The 25,289-nt window shown below is 47.3% G+C and overlaps 1 protein-coding gene across 1 annotated transcript in view; it reads left to right on the forward strand.

Annotated features, from left to right (window-relative positions):
- Positions 1–25,289, forward strand: part of LOC131258567 (GATA-binding factor C) — an 87,464-nt gene that overhangs the window by 15,948 nt on the left and 46,227 nt on the right. Inside the window, exons 2-3 of the mRNA XM_058259916.1 lie at positions 22,949–23,262; positions 23,323–23,419. Of these exons, the coding sequence (XP_058115899.1) occupies positions 22,949–23,262; positions 23,323–23,419 (411 nt within the window). The remainder of the gene's footprint in view (positions 1–22,948; positions 23,263–23,322; positions 23,420–25,289) is intronic.

The raw sequence follows: 25,289 nt of genomic DNA on the forward strand, positions 1-25,289 counted from the left end.
CAGCCTAGGGCCATTCGACATCGGTCAACCGGAGTGGGCAGCAAAAACTCCCTCCAGGGGGAAAAGGAAGGCACTGCGGTGGGTTGGCAAATAATAGTGCCCTCCCGAAAACGAACCTTTAGGAGCGACCGGATGAAACCGGCCTTCTTTTCTCCCCCCGGGGCATCAAGGGCCAGCGTTCGAGGCCGCCGTTCGTCGTCTATTACTAGGCAGCCCGTTTTTATTACTTAATCTCGCGGCCATTGCAGCGTACCGTTGTGTTGACCGTGTGGGCGCTGGACCCAAAACCGTTGCACATTGCACTGTTGTCTTTCGCAAAAGGCTCGCAAAATGGCACTCTTCGCTCCGGGGGCCGAAGGGTGGCGTCGTTCGATGTTTCGGGGATGTGTCGGTTCGAGTTTGTTGATTTGCTTCGGGCAGCAAATGCTGTTGGTTGCGGGGCAAATATTCCTATTTGCAATGGACAATTCGGGGCCCGTTGGGAGTCGTTTAGAGATTGGGATGTTGCAACTGTAGGGTGTGGTTGCACGATGCGGTCGGTTCTCATTGCGAAACATGTTTGGAGGCGATGAGTTATTGTTTAATTAGATAACGGCACACGGACGGAGGCATCATTGAACAGTTGGTTTTGGTTTTCAGGCATCCATGGATGAGTAAACAGAATTTTAATATTTTGTTTGATTAAATAGACATTTCAACACCATATACAGAGCAAATGTAAATGAAAACAATACATTTCAAAATCTTTTAAAGTTGCTCGGAGTTGGAAAAATTAATCCAAGAAGAAAAGCTTAAAAATGGTAGTATAAAATACAGAAAGCTACAACATTGTTCATAAAGTATAATAGAGGAAAATTTGTTGCAAAGAACAGACTGTACAGCAAAACTGTCGTACTTCGATACACACAACAAAACAACAACATACTATCAAAACACCTGTAATTGAACCAATTGTTGACACATATGGTTCAAATGCCGAGGCACACGGACAGAGGCATCGTTGAACAGTTGGTTTTGGTTTGGTTTTTAGGCATGCATGAAGAGCGAAAGTGTATTTTGTTTGATTACACAGATATTTCAACACCACATACAAAGTAAATGTTAGTAAAACCAATTCATTTGAAAACCTTTAAAGGTTGCACGGAGTTGGAAAAATTGTTCCGTGAAGAAAATCAAATAATCTTATTGCAAAATTCAAAAAGCTACAAAAGTTTTCGTAAAATGTGACACAAGAATGTGTGTTTGTTGCAAAATACAAAATGGTCAGCAAAACTGTCGCACTTCGATGCCGCAACTAAAACATCCATAATTGAACCAATTATTGAGACATATGGTTCAATTGCCTAGCAATTATATTTACTAGAAAAATTGTCTAATGCGCATGCTCGCCACGTCATGGCACACCTCAATTTATCCTGCAACATTAGAAGAGCGAGAGCGGGAGAGCGCGAGGAAGCACACCGTCTAAACCTTCGCCAACCAAGGACACATTTACGACCAACTCAAAGCCTTCAAGCGCCAGCGAGACCAATTTATGACCGTTCGGAAAGAACGCTTCGATCCCACGGCAGTCGATAGAAACTGCTTATGCTGATGACGATGACGAAGATGATGATGATGATGGGGACGAAGGAGCGGCCACCGTTAAACGGCTCCGAATGGTGGTTTCATTTCGTTATGCTCGCCCCCTCCCCGAACGCCGGGTGAAGCGGTGGCGGCGAAACGGCGAATGGATTATTTATGCTTATGAACAAACGACATCCTCCTGTTATGTTGATTTGATGTCTGAATTGTGACCTGCTTCCGTCCGGCCCGCCTGCGCTCGGTGGAAAAAAGGGCTCCCAAGTGCAGCACTGTTCGTCCCTCTCGATCTCCCGTTGGTTCCGCAAGCATAAACGGGGGGAAAGATCTTGCCTTGCCAACGGACGGAACCTCCGGGAGAGGCACGGATAAGAATGGATGGGAAATAAAAACGGCGGAATCCGGCTTCCCCGGAGCACGCGAGAAGAAAAAGAATGGAATGGGGAAAAAAGGTAAATAAATAAATCAAATCGATTCGATCTCGATGAAATCAAGCTGATTAAAGTGATTATCACGTGAGACACACGCCACCCTGTGCGCGAGCCCGGACGGAACGGGATGCTGGAAAACTGAAATTCTTCGCATCCCTCGTCGCGTTTTGTGTTCCGTTCTCGCGGCTGTTGTTGCGAGCTTCTGCATCGGGGGGTTTTTCCTTCGACTCCAATTGGAGCGTTGAACTGAGCACATTAAAACCATCATACAGGGTGCATGCCCGCGCCAGGAGGAGACTTAAATCATCGAATCCTGGGCCCGAGACCGAAATACAAAAACCTTAACTTCTTCCAGCGCTCGCAAAGACGAACGAAATGGACGCGAAGGTGCGCACCGGCGGACTCGCGAGCAAACGATAATTATTCATCATTATCGTATCGTTCATGGTGCGCCCGGTTCCGATATTCCACTCGCTTACACTCTCCTCGCTCCGCTGGACGAAACATTCCGAAAGATTATTGCTATTATTATAAGCTACTTATGAATGAATCAGAGATGGAAAAATGCTCCAACGGACGGGAAGCGGACGGGCGGGAAGAGGCTCCGTTCCGCCCGGTCGATTGATTTCTCCCGGAGTCCCAAAAAGCCAGATGTGATAATTGAGCCTGATTTGAGGTGGTAATTGATTTAAATTGTAAGACGATTAAATGGTTTCTTCCGAGGCGCGTACGCCACGAACGTCTTCTTTAGTTGGCTTCTCCCAGACACGATGGGGGGAGGCGGGGAGGTGGGTTGTCAATAAAAGGGAAGCAGAAAAAGGCCGGAGTAAGATGGAACAGAAATTCATTCATCGAATTTCGGTTCGGTTGCGTGGTTTGGGAAGGCATTTCGATTCGTTTCCAGCGCTAATTTGATTACCCGTGAGCTGCTTGACACGGAACTCTTTTCCCGGACGAGGGGTTTGCGGTTCTGAGGGAGTCGGATTTGAGTTCGCCAGACACGCCAGACTCCAAGTCGCAAGGAGCTTCGAATCGTGTGGTGCGTTTTGCGCATCCCACACACACACACACACACACACACATTGGTTAAGGCAGCCACGTGGTTAAGTATCATTAAATAATTGACGCACCCATCGCAAGTAGCCATCTACACCTTACTTGATCGGCTTTTCTTTCTCGTTTTCCGGCGCACCATATAATTTGTGGCGATGTTTGGGTTTTTCGGTTATTGCGGTTTTGCCCTCTAACGCCCCACAGTTCGGCACGAGATCGACGACTGAGTCCGGTGCGTCTGGATTGCGGTTCTGTACTCTTATTTTCTCGACACCACGACGATTAAGAAGTGGCGATCAATGGCAACCCTTTCGACAAACGGGAAAAATCCATCCGGGTCTACGGAAGCTGCTTCAGGGCGTTCACCGTACGACTTCCAGGCAATTGAGCCAGATTCTGTCCAATTATTAGACTTCCCTTTGGTCGACAGGTTCGTTCGACAAGGCCACAAATTGTACCGAGACATAAGTGACGTCTTACGAGAAGTCAAATTACTTCTGTGGGGTGAAAAATTCCTCACCGGTGTAAGCTCGGGATATGCTTAGAGCCAGGAAGTCTGGAATGAAATAAAAGTGACCTTCAATAAAAAAAAGCTGTATTCCGTGTCAGCTGCTGCCAGGTTCTTACGTTTTTCAACCAACTCCTAGGAAATATTGCGTAAAGAGGAAAAATTGAACCTAATTGAAGCTAGATGCCGAGTCATGCACCGGAAACACCCTGACAGATGTAAGGCGGAGTGCTGCGGGAAAAGTACAGCGTTGGGTCTCGGTGCCATTTATGAGAAATTATGCGAGCGACAGCATTATACCAAAATTGGAGCATATCCTGGCTGGAAATAACTGAATCGTATGGCATTTATTCTTGTTTAAATCAACACGTTAAATGCAAAGTAATCGTCTGCGTGGTTCGCTTGCTCTCAATCAAAGTTTTGCTTCCTCCAGCGGCGGAGTTCGTAAATTATTCAAACGAAATCAATTCTCGGACTCTCTGTCTGCAAACGACACCCCGAAAACTGGACATTTCCGCAGGACCACACCGAAGACTCGACCAAGGGCATAAAACACATCACACCTTGTCCTGCGGTGACAAACAACTTGCCACAAACACACACACACTCACGCAGCTTCCTTCCTTCGGGTTCTGGCCCACCAGAGTGCATAAATCTAATTCAATTCAAATCAGTCAAGCGCACCGTCCCGGCGATACGCGCAGAGCTATCGGGTTCCGGCGATCGGTGCGATCGCATCAATCAAAATTCGCGGCAACGCCAGCGAGTTCCCGTACACCCGTTCTTTTTGTGTTTGTGCCTCATTTGAGCAACGCGTTTCCCCCGACGAAAAACATAAAGTGAAAGAAGGAGCCAGCATCTCACAAAACTGCAACTGGCTGCGCGAGCCGCATCGCGACGTCCGTTTGTCAATGGAAGGAATCGGTCGGTTGTCCAACCCCTTCCCTCCCTTCCACCCCCTTCGTATCATCAATCCCGAGCGAGTTCCATTATTTATTGGATTTTAATAATTCATAAATAAAATCAATAAATCTGCGAATCGGTGAAATCTTCGCCGCAGCAGCAGCAGCAGCAGCTCTCTCGTGCTGCGTGCAGAGTGTTATATCTTTTTTTGCCTTCCACCTCTCCACCCCTCCCACTCCTCTTTGTGCGAATGCGCCTCCCGTGGGCATCGAGAAATCATAATGTAATAAATTCAAGAATTCCAGGAGGTCCAGCTTGCCGTCTCCATCTTCGGCGCACGGGAAAGCGGGCGAGAAAAGGCAGTTGGGTTTGCGCACCGCAACGGCGGCTTTGTCAACACTACCGCAGGCGTCCTCGCAGCATCCTTTTGTGGTGCAAGGGGTGGAGGGGGAGGAGGGAGGGTGGGCCTTCTGACGCAGGCGACGCACCGGCTGCCATGGCCTCGGAACTGCTCGGACTGTTTCGGGCCCGGTCTGCTCAACTCATAAATCCGGAGCCAGACATTGTGGCGAGGTGTGGTTGGCTCTGCCCTTAACCTCACCGTTTTGGGGATCGAAGTGGATCGAAGAGGGGGGGGGTCTGCAGGTTGGCCAAAGTGAACCGGACAAACATTAAGCGGAAACAACAGAAATGACAAACCGAAACAATTCGGACCAATAATCCCAACCGGACGAGAGCGTAACAGGAAGACAAGCTCAGGCGCAGCATAAGAAAAAAACGAAGGGAAAACTTGGGCTAAAACAAAAACGTACAGCGATGCATGCTTCAACAAGGGCAGCAAAATGTTTCACACACACGCACGAGAGCAAAAAAAACGGATTCACAAACGAATAAACAACAATGCAGTCGCGCGAATCATATAAACTGTAATAAATAAATAATAAATTAAATAACTGACCGCCGACGCCGCCATCGCGAGCTCCAGGGGACGAGCATAAGTGGTGGGTTGCTAGGGGAAATGGGGATGGGAGAAAAAAGGAACACGAACGGGACAGTAAAGCAGGCATCAAAAATACAATGATAACGACACTTCTGCTGCGAAACAACGGCGAAACAAACGAGGAAAAAGAAATATAAAACAAACACAAAACCATGCAGCAGGGGGACAATCCTTGTCGCGTTTTCGCACTGCAAGACGCTGGTTCCTTGGGGGGTTTCTTATGCCACAAAGCATACAACAAAAACCTCCAACGAGATGAATTTTTGATGTGATTCCGAAGGAGTTTCATTCTCGCAGGATGAGGTACGAACCGGGGATGCTCCGGACGACTCCGTCAGCCCATCTTCAAAGGGTTGGCTCGCAATGATGAAGTGATGCTGCATCACACCCCCTTTCTTGGGGCCCGTATGTGCGGAGGCCCCAAAATTCTGAGGAATTATGCGGCACAATTTATGATGCGACTTTTCCGCGTGCCGCCCGGCCGGCGTGGAAGTGAAGATGAAAAACCGACGGGTGGGAAAGAAGCAACCGTAAGGAAAACACACAACCATCGCGCGGTTTGATGCTCGATCACTCGCGCAGATCGGAATCGATCTCATCGCACATAATACATGTGTAAGAGATAGGGTTTATTGTTAACGAGACAGCTTTGCGATATCGTGCAAGGTACTGTAGGGTTGGCATCACCTTCTTTTTTCTCTCGTGTTGTTGCCTCCTACTCCTCCCTTTCAGGTAGATGATCTTACGAGAGGCTTCGCTGCGATCGGTATCGAAGCACAGAAGCCGTGACTCGGGTGACGATCGAGGTGATGGGCTTTCGCATTCCTGTTGATCCTGGGAGACCGGCGTGGGGCGTCCAAGGAGGTGGTGAAAAGCATGCTGAAGTGCGTTGTATAAATAAAGATTTGCAGTCAATCGTAGTTCATTTATCATCGGGCACAGGAAAAAAAAGGGACCAAGACCGAGTGGCGGTTTCCTATTTCAACTCATCGTTCTGCGACTTGCGAAGGCATGCGAAGTTATTCTGGCGCAACCTTACATTTAATTCATAACGAACAAAAAAAAACAAACAAACACACGCTTGTGCACACATTTCGATGATAAAAATATTTGCGCCATCGCGGACTTACTCCTGTGAGCTCTACGAAATGGTGGGAAAACAGGGAAGAAGAGGTGGCTTTTTGTGCTAACAAATATTTTATCCGTTTCGGTGTTGCTTTCAGCGTTGACCAAAAACGGTACATTTCTGACCAACAGCGAAATAAAAAGCTCGTGATCGTTCGAAAAGCTACAAGCAAATTGTACGATGTTTGACCGGAGACTTCGGAGTCGCGAAAAGTGGAGTTGAAAGAATCTTTTTCTCGCTGCAGAAACGTTGTCCGAGTTTTGTCCAGCAAACAACAGGATGTTCGCTGCATTTTGACAATATTTCAAAACGTAACCGAGCACTCGTACACCATCTCGGGGAAGTGTGATTGGGAACATTTATGAATTCTTTTCATTCACGGTCTTCAAAGTCCATTCGAAGTGCGGTTCGGGAACATGATGCCTCAAAATTTTTTGTTGCAGACTGACGTGGAATAAATTCGATCAATTCGAGAACCAATTTGAAGGTGCGATTTTGGGAAGGCAGCAAGAAAAAAGGGAAAAATTGCCCGCTTTATTAAAAATCATGTTTTCATTTTGCTCCGGAACGCGAAGACGCGGTGTGTGTCGCATTTTTAAATGCCGGCCCTGAAGAAGAGGTGCCCAAACTGACGCATCACGAAATGGCGTCGGGATGACACGCAGATCGGTGCGATTGATTTTCGTCTTCGCTTTCCACCCGATTTGCTACTCGCGAAGGAAGAATTGACATATTTTCAACAATGTGCTTCAGTACGAATTTAATTCAAATTAATTTTTAAATTTTTAGTATTTTGAAACCCAAAAGATTTCTAGAGCTACAGTAAGAGCTTACAGTAAAAATAACAAAACGTAAAATGAGTTATCTTTTTTTAATTGCCTTTGATTGTGGCAAACAAAGCAACAGAATATTCTAGCCTCTGAAAGTATCAATTAGACCCAAAATAAAAGGTAATCCCTTCTGCTTGAAAACAATGGCAATGGCCACGGCTCCATGCGCACATCAATTTGTTTGTACACAGGCAGCGACAGTTATCTTAAAAATGCGTTAAATATCCTTCCATTACGAGCTCCGGTTTGCGGCTCCAATCGCCGGAACGGAACACGATACCGGTCTACCGGAGCCCTGTTCGGTTCCTTCGTCCACCACCAATTCAACAAACGGACCAGGGATTTCCAAAGGATCCATAATCCGGCCTGCACGGACAGAAGCGGAAGAAAACAATGACCATTCTCCCGCCGGCGTATCGCATGTTCGACAGCAGTCTCTGGTGCGATACGATTTCATCAGCATATTTCGGTAATAATCCCCACCGAAGGAAACAAAAACACCTTCCCTCGCACACCTCACGGTGGAAACGCGACCCAGCGGGGGGACAGTGGGTGAACGACCACTATCACATCATTTATTTGTCGGTGGAAATGTCGAGTAACAAAACGGGAGGAATAACAACAAGCGAAAAGAAAAATCTCTTTCCCATTCGTTTTGGTGGCAGTGGTGGAGAGGGCAGGGGAGGGCAGCAAACGACAAGACTGGCGCCATTTTTCAACCCTCTCGGGGATCGCCCCGGAGAAAGGGACGGGCGGCCGGGGGAGGGAAACAAATGGAAATACCACCATCGCCATCACACACCATTGAGGTTTGAGTAAAACATAACCTATTACAAATTGATACTTTGCGGTATTTGTTGTGGTGGCCATTGGTTCGGTCGGTTGTCGACGATCGCTGGCGGTGAAACGAAGGTGTATGGAAAACAGGCCCCAAAACCGTACCCGAACCCGGGAACGAACCAATGATGGACGGGTCCGCCACGCCGCGGACAACAATGTAACGAAATTAAGCTGGAAAACAACAAAAAAAAAAAACAAGCCACAGGAGACGAACCCCCGGCGAAAATGGATGAACCAGAAGTGAAGAAACGAAAAAAAAACGGCCACCCTTCCCATAAGGTAACTGGGCTTCCATAGTACAATTTCCATGCTTTGTGCGTGACTTTTCCTTTCTTTATCATTTTTTTTTCAAATTTTCCTACCCTACTCCCAGCCAGCTGGACAACCGTGGAGTCTTCCTCCATCCGGTAGGTCATTTTTTATGTTTTGGTTGTGCTTCGAACGCCACCAACACATGCAACGATCGGTCCCTCTTGTCCTCCCAGGGCCGGCACAAAGGCCCTACTTTGGCGGTTTCGACGTAACGCTCGAGTAACTTTGCGTTCGTGATCCCGTTTGGCGGTCGCATGGTTCGGGGTCGGTCCTTGCAAGGCAATAGGCAAATGGCGATAATTACTCCACCGATACACACACACACACTCTGATATGTTCAGCTTTTTGAACCCACGCAGACAGTCACAAGGGTTGACCCTTAATTTTTCTATCCAACCGGTGACCCTTTCCGGTACTAATTGTAACAATCATCACAAAGCTCCGCTAAGCTAAGGTCTTCCGAGTGCGTTGGAGTAGAAGTTTATAGGAGTTTTCTAAATGTAAGATCAAATTAAAACACAATCTTTTTTGTGTTAAATGTTACAGGACTTTTTACCCACCTGACATTTGTTTTGATTCCATCACCCTCGTTCGCGGGTTGGCCATTAACATAAATTACATTAAATAATGCAACGGATATCGGGTTCGATTTACCCATGCCACCCTCCCTCCACCCAATCCAAGGTTCTTTGGCTTGACGTTGGCCGATGGCCCAGTTTTTCTCCGTCACACGGAAGCCAAACACGATGCCAGTTTTCCATTGCGTGCGTACCCGTTTTCGTTTTCCCGTCCGTTGCTCCGTTGTATTCCGAATATTCATATACTATTAATCTTACTCCCGGGAGCTTGGTGTAGGAAATGGGCCACAATTTTGTGCAACATGCTATACGCAACACTTTGCAATCGCACCGCAGATAGAGCTACCCGGCTTTCGTGTCGCCGGCCGGTTGTTTGTAGCTGCCGTTTGGCGTCCTGTGGGAGTGTAAGAGGCTTGTACAAGTTTTTTTCCTACACCCCAAAGGGGTGGAAAATTTAAACTAAAACAAACAAACAACCATTCATTTATCACATGCCATAGTGTTTTTTTTTCGCCCGGTTTGTCCACCCGACAGACAGAGAAATCACTGGGGTTGGATACGGGGATTTCGTTTTTAAGTAATTAAATTCATTATTCCTATTATTCCACACAACCATTTCGTTGGTTTGAATTTTCCTGATAGCAAAATTATTAATCTGTAGAGGAAAGCGTTAAACCGAAGTGTTGAAACATCGTGTTATTATTATTTTATATATTGACATATGCTAAAGTTTCGAACAGTTTTTTACCATATTTTTCATTTAGTTGATTGTAATATACTTTTCACTGTGTACCACCCCACCTTCAAACGGTTCATTTAACCCATTATCCCTTAAACTAATAGTGCACCCAACCGGTGTTTCCGATCTAGATCGACAATCTTAATCCCATCCCTGTCGCACTCCTCAATAAACTATTTTTCTCATCTCCTTTCTCCAAGAACATATAACCCCCGGTGCTGGTAAAGCCCTTATGCCTTATCGGACCATCACAAGCGGGAAACGATGCGTTTCGATTTTATGCTTATCTCTACCGGTACAATCGAATAGAAACATTTGAGGGATGTCGTTGTTCTACCGGGAGAAGAGGAACAGCAAAAAAAAGATACGCGGGAGCAAGTCTACCCACTTTTCACAGCTTGAGCCGCCGCTATCCAGATTGTGGCCCCGTTGGAAGTGTTATTGTACTACATAAATTAGGCATGTACCCGACGGCGCCATCTTCCACGATTTTCACGCACGGAAATGTAACCACAGCGTAAACGAAACGGATGACTTCTCAGTGCCAGAGCGGAAAAATAGTTTACAGGAATTGAATCCCCGCTACAGGAAGCCGTTGGCCGAGGTTTCACTCGCAAGCGAAAGAGAAAACCAACCCCTGGCGTGCAGGGAAAAGTCCTGCTGCTCCTAGGGTGGGCCGAAAAATCCTCGGGTGGTTTTCGATTTCCGATTCGCTAAACGACGATTTCGGATCGCTTATCTCACCCGGTCCGATCCGAGTTTGTCAATCGGCTTAACGACGCCCGGAATGGAGCGGCAAGGGAAATGGCGCCGCCGGGTGTCGGACGGATCGTTGAGTGCCACCCGTATAGGGTGGACATTTATTTGAGTGAATAAAGAAAATGCTTAGTAGGGTACGTGTTGTATTAATGCAATTCACCCTTCTGCATTTGTGGTACATTTTTTTTTTCGGAACCGAAAAGGATGAGTTTCTGTTAAATGTCAACCACTTCACAACGAACGCCGACAGAATAAACCAATTGGAATTGTTCAGGAGAGGGGGGGACAGGATATAGGAAGAGTATGTTAGCTTTGAGGGGTCATTGGATTTTTCTTTGCGCCTCTTTAAAAATGGCATATGCATCCAATCGAAAGTGATTCTTTGTTCGCGCCCCATTTTTAACCAACGGATGAAAAATGAACCGTTTAAAACAGGGAACTTCTTCACACACAAAAAAACCCACTTCCTGGACAAAGAATCCAGTGGCAGATCCTTATCGGAACGGGTCCGTTTTCTTTTTTCACATCAGCAGCTCCTGCAAGGGGCTCGAAAATCCTTCTCTAACCGACAGTCCTCTGGACGTGGGCAAAATGGCGCTATGGGGCAGCTGTCAGTTTTCATGACCAATCTGGATGATGGCTCTCCATGTGCGTTGATGAGTTTCTGTGTGTGTGTGTGTGTATTGTTTTTCCGTTGCGTCACTCGTACACTGTTGTTACACCAAACGTACTTTTCCCGTCCCGTCCATTAAATAAAGGCCATTCCGGATGACGCGAACGTTGTCCTGGAAGGCTGTTTAGGTTTATATTTTTATGTGTCCCTATCAAAGGTAGGAGTGACTAAATAATAGACGACCGAAGGGGAAATAAACCCTCTCGGATGGGGAAACGACGGGAAAAAAACAAACCCACAGGATAATGATTAAAGGCGGTAATGATGTTTTCGTTTCTTCGCTTCTGTTTTATTCCATTCCTATGTCCTGGAAGGATAGTTCTCATGTGTCGGTTCGATGCCTCAAATAATGTGAGGTATTTTTAGAAAGCAAAGAACATACACATACACATCGTTATTTCGTGTGTGGTTTGATATAAATTTCAACAACTACGCATGTCCAGTTCGGTTTCGTTAGGAGCCTCAAATCCAATAACATTCAAGCCATCCAACAAAAAAAAGGAAGTTTTCAAAGCGTCTAAATGCAAATGGCTACCGAAACAAAAGAGGTAATAGATCAATAGTGTGCGATCAAATTTGTTTGTGAATAACTTTTCTAAATAGTGTAAGAGAATGTTTATTAGATAAGGAAATAAATAAATTGAACTCAGACTGTAGGAAAATGTAAAAGTAATTTATGAGAAAGCAACAATACTTTAACTATAAAGAAACTACCAGAGAGATTTACAAAATTTGGGTACGGGAAAAAAAATTATTAGAAGTAAACTATTCAACACGATTAAATTGTAAGAGAAAAAATGTGGTATTCTCCTCCATTTAAATTGCAGTAGAGTTAAATTAAAATGAAAATCTTCATCAATATGGAATTATGTCGCCATAATTAAAATATTGAGCTTGTGCTTTATCATTTGTATCCTATTTTCGAAATTGATTTGTCATCGCCTGCGGTTTGCAAGGTGCTCTAACAACCAACGCAATGTTCAATAATAAAAGGAAAACTACAACCACCGACAACACAGTCCAACAAGTAAATTATCCATCCAGAATAGCGAAGCGTGCCAGGCGAAGATGCCTCCGTGTGGCACGAAACCGGCCGCAGAGGGAGAGACATTCACCTGCTCAGGCCTAATGCGCCTCAGCTGATAATAAATACATATTTCCGTGCTTTAAAGTCTGCCCCTAAGGACGTGACCGGTGTAGCCGTCTCGACGTCGGCTGGGGCTAGCGTTTGGTGCCCGCCTCGGAAGTGAGGATTTTTTGTGTTTAATAAAACTTTTAAGCTCCACACGGAACGGTCCCTCTCGGACCGTCGTGTTCTTGCAATGTAACAGGTTCGGTTTTGATCGCGCAAACGAAGAGTGAAGCGAGACGAAATGTATGATTACAAAGAAAGGAACCAAAAAAAAACACCAAACAATGTGCGGCGTCCAAGGATCACTGACTTTTCGATTCCGCTTCTTCGGAAAGGATCGGTAGTCCTTAGCGTGGCCGCCAAGAAGGACCGGTCATAAATTAAGGACAAAAACGCACGGGGGTTAAAAACCTGCCGTCCACTTTATACCACGGGTGTGCGCGCGTATTTTGGGGCAAACGTTTTCTTTCGTCTTGCCTTTGCTTTCCGTTTGATATTTGTTTCGATCCTCACGATTTAGTGCGTCCCTTTCGGACAGGTGAAGGCAGGTGATTTGAACGCCGAACCATCGATGGGCTGCTAAAGGTGTTCTGCTGTGAGAGGGCGCTTGAGGGTCTGGCCGAAGTGTTGTAATGTGTGTAGAAATATTTTTCGAAGTTGACAGAGTTTTAAGACAGCCCTGTGCCTGACGGTGTATTTCTGGCGTATTAAAATTTCTGTTGATCAGCGATATGTTTTGATGGCTTAAGTCACACGAGGAAAGCCACGGTTTATTTGTTGTTTCACCTGATGTCGTTGTGAGCATTTTATCAGTGTTGTTTTGACATCGACATGTCCTACGGCACTTTGGATTTGATCACAGGAAAAGAAAAACGGGCATTTTTTGTTATACAAATACTTTACAGGCCAACATAATTACAGGCTTATTTTACAAAAAATAGTTATTGTTTTACAAAAAATGGGTAAAAGTGTAAATCCACATGTGCAAGTTACTTGAAGTGGATATATGTGCACAAGTGTAAATATGTGCAAAAGTCATAATTAAATTTGAATATGAATATCAATAAAGAGTGACAAGATGAAGGTTAGATTTACTAGGTGAAAGGTAATTGTTGTTTAACAATTTTAGAAAGTGAAAGTTTGGGGTATAAAGATCTCTCAGCTTAAAAAGGTCCTTCCACTTCCAACTTCGGTAAATTGGAAAATTTAAATTTTATGCACAAACGGATTAGTATTGCTCTTGTTTGTTTCCATTTTTGCACCCTGCGAATTGGTTCTGTTGATGATTTGTTTGCTGGCGCAAGTAAGGTGTAAATTGAGGACCGAAGAAAGTCAAGAATGGGGCGAGATGCGTAGAGAGAAAAACGACCTCCAGCCTCATCTATCAAACCAGCTCGGTGGATAGATGGATGAATCTCGCCAGCCAGATCGATTGACCATAAATGAAGAAATTAACTGCATTTCGAAACGGTTTCGCTTTATTGTTGCACCGTGCAACAGTTGTCTATCCTTGCTCGCAAGCGGGCGGCTTTTAAATTGTTTTTTTTATTTCCAACCTACACTTGCCTAGACGCATCTCTCATACGTGATGAGTCGCGGCTCCGTGCCACGTTTGTGCAAAAAAAGAAACCCAGCGAGGTATGCGGAACCGTCCGGTTGTTTTTTTGCGTCTTCGGCGAAAAATGGCATCACCATTTTTTAATTAACATTCATCATAACCACTCGCGAAGGTCTCCGGTGTGGGCCTTTTTGTGTCCCTATTTTCACTGCGCAACCAGCGCTGCCCGGCAAAGGGTAGGGGCGAGGAAAAATAAAACCATACCGAGCAACGCAACGCGACCAATTGCATGCTCCGGCATAGCAATCACGTTAATGTCGTGCGATCTTCATCGATTACCGGTTCGGAGCACCGTAGATGAAACCTGGCGCGAGGATGGAGAAAAAGGTCAAGTAGTCCGAGTGAGAGGAGGGAAGAATGCACGGGGAAAGTATGCGAAAAATCCCCACCCAACCCCATCCATTTTCCCTTCCCCACTAAGTGGTGCATTCTGACCCGATCGGTCCCGCAGTTGGAATGGAAAGCATCCTTTAATTGGAAGTGCGTGAACGATCCTTGCCGGGTTTTTTCCCCCTCCACTGGCCACATTTTTCTCCATTTCCCAGACGGCAATCGGAAACGTACGCATACGGGGAAACGGGTGTGCGCGTGTGTTAATTAATAATATGTTCGAGGCTCCAATCGCTAGCTCCTTTTATTGCCCTTCGCTAGCTGCAGTTTTTGGTGATCAACACTTAATTAATCCATTTTCACACCTTGGTTTTTGCACAAGGGCATCGCGCCATATTGGACGCGGGATCGAGCAGGAGTGTGGCATGCTTCCTCGTATGGTAAAATCGGAGGTTTGATCGATGCGTGGCTGCTGCATTCTGCATACCATGGGCAGGCTTTCTCGGGCTCGGCGGGATTGGACTACGTTTATGGACTTTTGGACCTGGGGCACGTAAACGCCTGTGCCTTGCACCTTATGAAGCTATTTCCAGTAGCATCTAATTGGATGGGTTAATTAAAATACAATGCGGAACAAGGCAAGAAAGTAGGCAAGCTTTTTTTATCGAGCAAGATCAGGTGTTTTTCAGTATCACCTCTGCTTCTGGCGTTCATTTTCACTCGTTTAACAATCAATTCGGTTGGAATCAAAAACAACATGCCGTCACTGCTTTCGAAACAGTCGAATCGATATCAAAGTCCCGCTCCAAAAACCAACCCCGTTTATACTTTCATCCGATTCGGCTGTGATCAATCAAAGCACAGGATGCCGAACCGATGATCCACCACAAAACAAAAAAAAAAACAGCAACTGATCCCTTCCGAGCATTCTAATCGAGGTCAATTACACGTTTTTAATGCTTCAATTATATTGTTTGCCGGACGAAACCGGACCGGAAAACGCACACCCGAACGATGCAGCTCCAGCTGCTTGGAAAGCAGCTCCTTTTTGTGCACATTTTGCGGGGGAAAATGCAACGGTAATGAGGCCTTCATTTTTTTTTTGTTGGCGTTGCCTCATCTTCCGTTTTTTATGCTGCCCTACACAATGCGGGGTGTAATTCTTTTTGTCTCAAATTCCAGCTCCCTTTCCCCCTGCCCGGATTGCATCGGCGCTTTGACGACCATCCGGTCGAGGGCCCCGAGTAAAGAAAGGAGAGTGAAAACGAACTTTGGAACGAAAAAAACCATCCAGACGCACCACAAACGAAAGAAGGGTTGCTCCCAGCTGCAGGTGAAAAATCGTCACATTTGCAAGCGCAAAGCGCAAGGGACCAAGATAAACAAAGGGAAAGGCAACCGAAAACCTTTGCTGGATGGCTTGAAGGACCTCAAGTGGGGCCAAATAAAAAAGAACTACTCCGCCGAACCGCGACGGAACAAACGAGACATATCGTTAAACGTGGACCCAAACAATGCCCTCCCCGATGTCCGTCAAGAAAAGGCCCAGCCTTTCAGGGATAATCCATTGATTGAATGTCCACCCGCGGGCCGCGCGCGTAAGACTCCATGGCCCCGGAGGTTGATTCCGATCCTTGCCGAGCTCGTCAAACCGGATGCTCTACTCAACTACCCGCACACCGGCCGTTCGCGTGGAGCCTTAAAAGGGATATGCTGACAAAAAGCCCCCAAAATTCAACCGATCAATTGAATTGAATGGTCGCTGCGCTTACTGTTGCCTCCCCCAAAATGCAATCCACTCGTTTCCTGCGCTTGACGAAAGGCTCCCGGCTGCGAGGGTCCGCAACATTGATTCTTTTCCCACCATTGAAGAAGGGCAATGAATTGAATTTACACAGTTTGACAGTTCGGACTTTCGGCGATTGGAACGAGGACCGTTTTTTTTCCAGCACGAGGTCCCTCGTTGGTCGATCGGAATGGTTAACAATGTTTTTGCCAGCTTCAGAACACCGAAATCCCGGGGCCATTTTCTTGCGCTCCGGTCCGTGAACGTCGGTCTTTGCTGTTGCGGCCCGAAAGTGATACCGTACCATCGCCTCGGCGAGCGGACAATCTGGAGGAATTTGACAAAGATCACATTGTATACAGCGGAAAGTATGTTTTAATGATCGGCCGGAATGCATTCGCATGGGCCGAGCTGCTATGGTCGTTCGGGGTTTAGTTTTTTCCCCCTCTTTCAATGACCCTTTGTATGGGAGTGTGGCTTCTGGGTGGCGCTGGTGGCGCTTTCCAATCGCGGTCCTGTCGAGATAAGGCTAGGCGCTCCCGAGCGTCCATTGAGCAATTTTTCGAAATAAATAATCGGCACACGGTGGACCAAATGAGAATCTTCGATCTAAAGATGAGCAATCAAAATAATTTTACCGTGTTTTTCAAACATTTTATTTTAACACGTTGAGTACCACGTCATCCAAAAGTGGGAGACAGCAGCAGCTAATTCTAAAAAGTTTATGACCATAAATAAATGAAAATTGAACATAAAAACTATAGTAATATTAAAATTAAGTAATTTGGGAAGCAAAGTTTTTGGTTGGCCTTCGAAAACCATGGGTTTGACAAATATTAAAACAAATTTTAATTAAAAAGATTGTGCTAAAAAATGGTGCTAAAAACGCTTGGTACTCATCGCGTTAAATTTGAGGAATTTTGTTTATGACGGACACCTGTCTTTGATAAGATTTATTTTATGAAACTAAATACTATCTAGAAAACAAATTTTTTTATTGGAAATACAATTTATTTACTAACGGCGTTTGAAATAAAACAAGTTACATTAGTTCATACAATATCAAAATATCAAAACACTCACCAATTAAGAGAATTTTTTGAGACCATTCCCTTCCGGGACTCGGATAAATGTTGCCGCTCTGGTCCACTTTTAGAACATTATTTTTTCCAAGAAATCCATGACTCTCGTCGGAACGGTTTTCGAGAAACATTAATGCTGCCCTCGTGCGTCCGTAACGTTGGGCGCACGGGTTCCTCCACGTCACGTTTCATCGCGTCCGTCGTCCGAACCCGTTTCCCGGGGGCCAGCACTGCTCGCGATTAGAACAACTTGTTCGCCCCGCCGTAATCTGATCTCCCGGGCGCGATGAGTGCGCACTCCGCGCTCGAAGCATCCATCTCCACGTCCCCCCGAAGCAAACGGGGATGAAAAAGAAAACATTGAATTAATTAAACAATTTCGCCGGATAGAGCGACCGAGAGTGAGCCGAACGCCACCGTCTTGCCACTCGATACACGCGGGAAAGCGAAGGAATCGAAGGCCCGGGTTCCGAACCCCGTGTCCTCCACCTTCGTCATCGTCGTCGAAACGGTGCGTAGATTTATAGATTTCGATCGTAATCGCGCCGATAGGAACGCCGGGAACTACGGCGACGAACCCGCGAGCGCGATACGGCGATAAGTGATCCGGGGGCCTCGATCTCCGGGGCTCGAGATCCAGATCGGACACCGCGATCTCGCTTCCAAATTAATCGTTGACACTTTGTGGAAGAGCCTTTCGTGGTCATGCCGTTGGTCAGCGATGATGAAGAAGTTCGCTGTTAACACAGCCATAGGCAGCTTCCTGCTCGGCGGGAAATCGGAGCCCCGGGGTGATGCGCGACGAAACGCGATGAAACGTTTTGTTCGACGGCTTGTTACTGGTTGCTCTTTGTTCGATAATGCTGAAATCTGAACAGCCGGTCGAAAGATGATACCAGCCACATGCTGTACATTTTCCAACCACATGGAATTGAGGACTTCCGCAAAATTCCCTTCAATACGGGGACTGTTCTGGCGCATATTCTGCACGGTTTCTCGAGTGTAATAAAACCGAACATAATTTGTCGAACATCTTTCAAACGCATCCTGACTTTGGAGGCGCATTCCAACATCAACAATACCATCGTTGGGAGATTGCAATCAAAAATAATGATAAGCATGAGACGCGAACCAATGCGACCAAGGAGTCAATCAATACCCAACCATATCCACTCTAATCCGAGCGTGCTCGACAATTCCGACGGGGCCAGTCCCTTTATCACCACGGCGATCCGAGTATCGGCAGCCGTTCCCGATCGCGCAAATTTCACGGCAATGCCGGTTCCGATCGGGACGTCGATCTAACAAGCGCGATACCAACCAACCCCGTCCAGAAGACGACGAGAAGGGAGGTCGTTTTCATCAGTCGCACGTAGCAGGGTTGAACTCCTCGGCCCAAACCGTGGCGTAACCCAATTTCGCTCGCCATCCTTTCAGATGTTTCGACGAAAAAACAATGATAAACATTTTTCGGGTGGAACGTGGAAATAAAATCTAACCCCCCGGGCCCCGGGGATGATCTGATCGTCTAAAGGCAAAGGATGCTGATAGTAATAAATTGTACGAGTACGTGTTCCCCGAGCATCGGAAGGATCGAGAGCATAAGGAGCTCTCGGGGGATGGGTGACCGTTGGTTGTTGGCGGGATAAATCATAACTGCGAGCCCGCACGTACACGTGTGAGTCCGCGTTGGGGGTGGAGTTCGGGGGGAGACTAACAAGCCCGAAGGGAGTCTGTGGCAAAGGCATCTCCCAAAGCAGCAACGTAAAAGAATAAAAAGAGATACGGCCCCGGGAATGGTTCGTTCGTGCTCTGAATCAAATCAGAGTGTCTTCAGCGCGCGCGCGCGGGGAGAGATGTCCCTCAACTCTGCCCCCCCCCCCCCCCCCTCGCACTCTTCCCATTTCCGAGGAAAACTCTTTCGAAGGGCTCCCCGATTGGAGCCACGACGACGATGACGACGCTGACAGGGCGGCTCTAGTTGGTCGAGTCGAGCTGTGTGTACTTTCAGCTCCTTTGGACGGTTGGTCCGCCGTGTTTCGAGCTCGTGCTCTCGTGCGCCCGTTCGCTCCATCGTCCGTACTGCGTTGTATTAATGTTATTACAGGTATTTATCATTTGTTTTCTTCTATTACCCACCACCCCATCCCGCAGCATCATGTCCGACTCGTTATGTTTATCCATTCCGTTTCTAGGCTCATCGCACACTCGACATGCGATGGAGGAACGAGGGGGGAGTGCTCGCTGTGTGAGCATTATAAATTTTATGATTTCATTGTTGTTTGTGCTTGTTAGACATGATGTGATGCTGTAAAATATGTGTTGCATTGTATCGCGCATCGGCGCAAGTGATTCTAGGCGGGAAAAAAGAGGGAAAACGGAGAAGGAAAAACGGAATCGGTTCTCTTGGTTGAAAGAGGTTCTGTTGCCCGGGCTTCTTGATCGTTCGCAAGGTTGGTCCCGATGCAAGCGTTTCATTGAGGAATTTATTTCAAATGCATGTGTGCTTTGAAGCTAGCACTAAGTTCAATAAATTAAACATTTTTTCACCCTCCCCATGGTTTTAGAATAGGACTCTCTCTTTTCCTATCTGGTCTTTACCCTTTTCAACGAATTGTCCATACGCATGTCCGGTGCATTTTTAAGAGTACAGCCTCGGAACAAAAAAAAACAGAAAACATGTCCCTCGCAGATGATCGATCACCTCGACTGGTGGAAAATCGAGAAGCGACGCATTATTAAAAAACAACTTTCATTCCGAGCTACTTGCAGCGCAACCGCCCCCGAAGGCATGTTTCGTTGAGGACTATCTAAAAACCATACTCACATACTCACTCATAAGGTCACACGTTCTCCGGATGGGTAGCAGAAGCACCAGCGGACTTTTAATCCACCCAGATCCAGCGCGCGATCGATCGATCATCTTAACGCACATAAATCAATGAATCACGCCAAGAAATGGTTCGGGACGAGAAGGAAAGAAAAGAATAGGAAAGAAAACATGAACGAACGCAACACATGGGCGCAAGCGGCTCCAGCATGGCAAGCCCGAATCCGAAACGAATCTCGCACACTCTCCATCATCCATCCACATCCGTCGATCCGGGATCGATCGGTCATAATTCTTACGCCCGGGCGCGTCGTTTTGGGTAGAACGGATCCTGCGCTACTCTTTTTCTTTCCGGGGACCCGGGGGGGGCAAGTCGCGGTTCGGGGGTGTTACGAAAAGGGGAAATATAAAAATCCACCTCGCACTGACGAGGAGTTAAGTTGACTCGGCTTGACGGATCCGTCATACGAGAATACACAAGAAGGCGTCACTGAGGGACGAAAGGAAGGGGGTGGTACACGAAGATCGGGGGCAATCTTGGGCGAATCCCTTCCGGTCGTCAACCGAACCGACCGGCTTGGGCTTGGCATGGGGCCAACTACCGACCGGGAACGGCATACGGTTCGCAATATTATTATTGTTATTATGATAATTATTTATTATTTATTATTATCGGAGTCCGCTTGTCTGTTGTTTTTTTGTATTCTTCTGCAATGTTTTGCGATGGCCTTGCTGGGTGAAAAGCCCCGCTCCTCGACAAATGCATCTCCCGGGGCACGAGATATATTTCGCCGGGGTCGTCACGTTTTCCCTCGAAAGGTTCACCCGCCGTACGGTTGAGGAAGTAATCGCAGACCTGTTTTCCCCCTGCCCGGCACTGAGCGGGAAGGAAAAAAAGGAAGGTGATTTGTTTGCGGGAGCATATTTGTTCGATAAGCAGGCACAAAAATCGAAGACAACATAAAATTTAACGAAACATTGATTTGCTGGCGGAGTGTAAAGTCGCAGAGTATTTGAAAAGAAAAAACAGCTCAAAAAACCATTGATGATTTAAAATACTAAAGATAAAAATGATAAAGAATAGATTAACAATAAAAAATAATGTATTATAAAACACATGCAATATTTTTGACGATCCTTAAAATCAGCAAATGTCATTCCAAACCGATCAATCTGCTTTTCGAAACGTTCTATGCTTTTCATATTCCGTCACAAAAGCACGGCATCCTAAACTTTTATCGACTTACACACCTGAGGCATTCCGTGAAACATCTCTAATCCGATCATCACGAGCCACAAGCGATCGCTTTGGTTTCCTTAAACATCAAACTCTGCCTCGATCGATCAATACGCGTACCGGTTCTTTGATATCTTCTCGTTGTTCCGATTGTAAGTAGAGTGGATTATGATATTTAAATGAAACCCCCTTTCGGAAAAGTTTTCCATTCATTTAGCGTGGTATTTATGTGTGCGTGTAACGGGTCCCTCGGATCGCAATACTGTGATCCCTATCGCATTGGCAGTAAGATAAATTTCAATCACTCTATTTTGACAAGTTCCACCGATTGCGCACACTTGCGTCGAGGAGAAAGAAAAAGGAAACAACCGCCCTGCCGTGGAAAGTGTTGGTGGTGTCGGAATTTATTACATTTTCCTACCGATCAATCGGCGACGAGTACGGGGCGAAACCTTTCGCCTGTCTGTCGCTTCAGTTTTAAGCGCTGCTTTAACGTCGCCGCGCGTTTGCAAGGTGTACGCGCCGCTAATAATTATAATCATTTATTATTATTGAACATAAATTTTTATTTCAAACTATTTTCGCTCCACCCGGCCGGGGTGACTTTTCTTCGCTTTTCTTTGCATTTTTTTTCCCTTCTCCCGCAATCCGTTTGAATTTCCCCCTACGGGAGAAATGGAGGCTGTGGTTTTTCTGGCCCAAAAAAACCCAATTGACAGGGGCCGGGCGGACGGGGGCAAAAAGCTGTCAGTGTGTGGCAGGTTTATGATCAACAAGCGCGAAGGAACGGTGCAGTGGAAATATTTGCAAACTGCATGCCACTCAGGGGGGAGTTGTCGAGGAAGGTCAGGAAGAAACGGGCCGTATTGGAACGAAACTGAGCGCATAACTTCCCTCCGGGCACTCCCGGTCCTTGGTGGTGATGTATGGGTCACTCGGCCTCAATGGAGTCACCGTCTCATAGTGGCCGACGCGATCGCTTCTTGCTCGTTCCGTTCCCGACCGTTAAGACAAAAACCCTGTGGGCTTTTTTCCGTCCCGCTTCGACGCTCGGTGGACTGCACGGCCGATCTTCGAAGCATCGGTGGGTCGAGAAAGGAGGAATACCCGATGCACCGTCGCCATTGCGTCGCTCGGAGCGTAGAAACCGGGGAGAAAACGACCCCCAGAAAGGTGCAGCATTTTTCATAATTCCACCCATTAGGCCGTACTGTTATGGCGAAAAATTATACTTTCCACGCTGTCACACGCTGGGGCGAGTGGCGAGTGAATGAAGTCACTGTTCGGTGTGTTCGGGTGGACGTCCCAGTTAGGGAACCTGTCGCATCATCGAGGCAGTTGTCCATAAATCGGCTTACTCTCACTTGCGTCGACCAAAGACCAAAGACGGTGCCCGAGGGCGCAAAGGACGCTGTTTCGGTTCCACCGGGTTGGGGTAATAATTTACGCGCGAGCTGGGGGGTTCCGGGTGGGAAGGAAGGAAGGGGTCGTCGACGGTGGAAAAGACGGTGTTCGAAATCGTTTTGTGTTGTGTTGCACTTTTGCCCCCCAAAATATGTTCGGTGTGTCTTATCGGTTCTTTTCTTTTTTTTCTTTGCAGCATCCCGGATGGCCTCGTCACACGTCTCACCGCAAGTCTGCCGGCCGCACTTCCACGGGCCCCTCTCCTGGCTGAGCGACCCGCCGAAGCCGATCGCGTCCGGCAACCCGTGGGGCAGCCCGTTCGCCTGCCCGCAGGACCCCCAGGACAAGCTGAGCCAGGTGCAGGGCGGCCAGGCCGGCCAGCACCTGTTCTCGTTCCCGCCGACCCCGCCCAAGGACTCGACGCCCGACTCGGTGCAGACGGCGCCCGCCGAGTACCAGGCCACGATCAACGCGTTCATGCACCAGGCGCAGGTCAGCTCGAACAACACCGTCGGCGGTGTGGGCGGTGGCGGCGGAGGCGGCGGTGGTGGAGGGGGCGGGCAGGGCCAGACGGCGGACAGCTGCGGGCTGGACGTGAAGCCGTGCCTGACCGGGGGCAACGGGGCGGGTGCCAGCGGAGGCCAGAACCAACCAAAGCAGCGAGAAGGTACGGGCAGCAGCGGGACGGCGGGTGGCAGTGGTGCCGGCCAGCACTCCAACGGGCTCGGCCAGCCGACCGGCGCCGGGGGAGTGCACGGCGGGGGCGTGCACGGTGGCCAGAACAACGCGACGGGACACACTTCCGGCGGCGGTGGAGGCGGAGGCGGAGGAGCCGGCGGACTGTTCGACGGGGCAGGCCAGGCGGCGTACGGGGGGTACGACGCGGGGGGGTACGGTTACGGCCACCACCAGCACAGCGGGGCCTCCTTCGGACAGTCCAACCCGCGCCCCGCCATGAACAGCCCGCACATGAAGCCGCAGCGGACGAAAGCGCGCACGAGTGCCGGTAAGATATGGACACGGTGGTGTTGGTGGCGGTTTTCCTTCGTTCTAGCCTAAGTTGTATGCTTTTGTGTCGTTTTCAGTTCCCTTAATATAGTTTTACGTTTACGTTGTTACTTTCATCATTTAAATGCTTTTTCAGTTTTTTTATACTTTTGCGTTCAGCAAAGCAAAACGTGGTTAGAAAATACCTAAATGCCCACCAAAATGCGGCAATGCACCAAACATAATACTCTTAAATGGTATCAACATTCTTCAACGCAGAAGAAAACGGTGTGTTTTTGTGCTTTTATATTGCAACATTTTATGTTAAAAAAAAGAACAACACTTCATAGTGAAAATATGTGTGTCGATGTAACTCCAACACCAAGCACACAAAACATGCGTTTTCGTTAGATCACCACGCACCATGTCTCGATGGTCAGTGTGTAAAATGTTTCCGCACAATTCTGCCACAAACAGGAGTCCTTTTTGGGAGTGTGCGCACACACCGCAAAGCTTTACGTAAAACTGTGGTACGAAATGTACGTGCGTAGATCAAGCTTAGCTTTCATAGGGAAGAATTATAAACACCAGAAGAAAGGCAAGAATTATAAATACCAAAGATGCAAAATGTTCATTGCATAAAACAAAACAAAATCAGATTTGTAAAAGAAAAACGCCATAAAAGTGCGAACATAAACAAACGCCTTCCAACTGGACAATTATTGGCATTTATTATTGCTTCTCCCGGGGGTTGTGCTCGTCTTCCTCAAGGCAATCGATTCTAAGCTGTTTCCTTAACGGGTTCGCTATTTACATGTGTAGTTGTTCCTTTACTCGTGTTACTAGGCTCGATAACTTACGCAAAAAAAAAATGAAACCACAACAAACTCGCGGTGCACTTCCTTGGCGGTGCACATTGAATGCAAAGCGCCATCGCGAAGCGCAGCAGATGCATTGTTTTAGTTACATAAACCAAACACAGCGAAACGCGTGCTTACACTTCCTCTCTAGCGAGAGGTGCTTTCGGGTTTTCTGCCCCGTTGTTGCCGGCATCTCGCAAGCTCTTTCCTCTGAGGCAACAGCAAAGCAAATAAAAACGCTCACGGAACGAAAATGCAACAACGACCCGTCGTGTGCACGCTCGCCCCTGCTCGCTCATCGATTTGCATCTTCTCATTACCGATGCGTTACCTCCAGAAGGCAAACGCTTTACAAACGATCCGGATGACGCCTTCCTCTGGTTCGTTGCTGTGGGTGGGAAAAAATACCCCCCCAGGAGGGTGAGGGTGGCGGGCGAGCGGCCGATGAGTTTATGCACCAAGGGCAACAAAACCGGCAACAATAGGGAAACGAAAAAAAAAACGTTAAGAAAAACAACGGAGCGCATGACGTCCACGCCAAGGAAGGAGGGAGGCCCTGAGGGAGTGGGTTGAAAAATGGAGCTAAGGAGCGAGAGAGCAAGAAAAAAATATAAACGCAACCAACTTCAAGCCATTCGTTCGCCCTAAGCTGAAGTCGCACATCCCCGGGGATGGTGATGCTACTGCACC

This window comes from Anopheles coustani, chromosome 3, assembly GCF_943734705.1.
Source record: "Anopheles coustani chromosome 3, idAnoCousDA_361_x.2, whole genome shotgun sequence".
NCBI lineage: Eukaryota > Metazoa > Arthropoda > Insecta > Diptera > Culicidae > Anopheles > Anopheles coustani.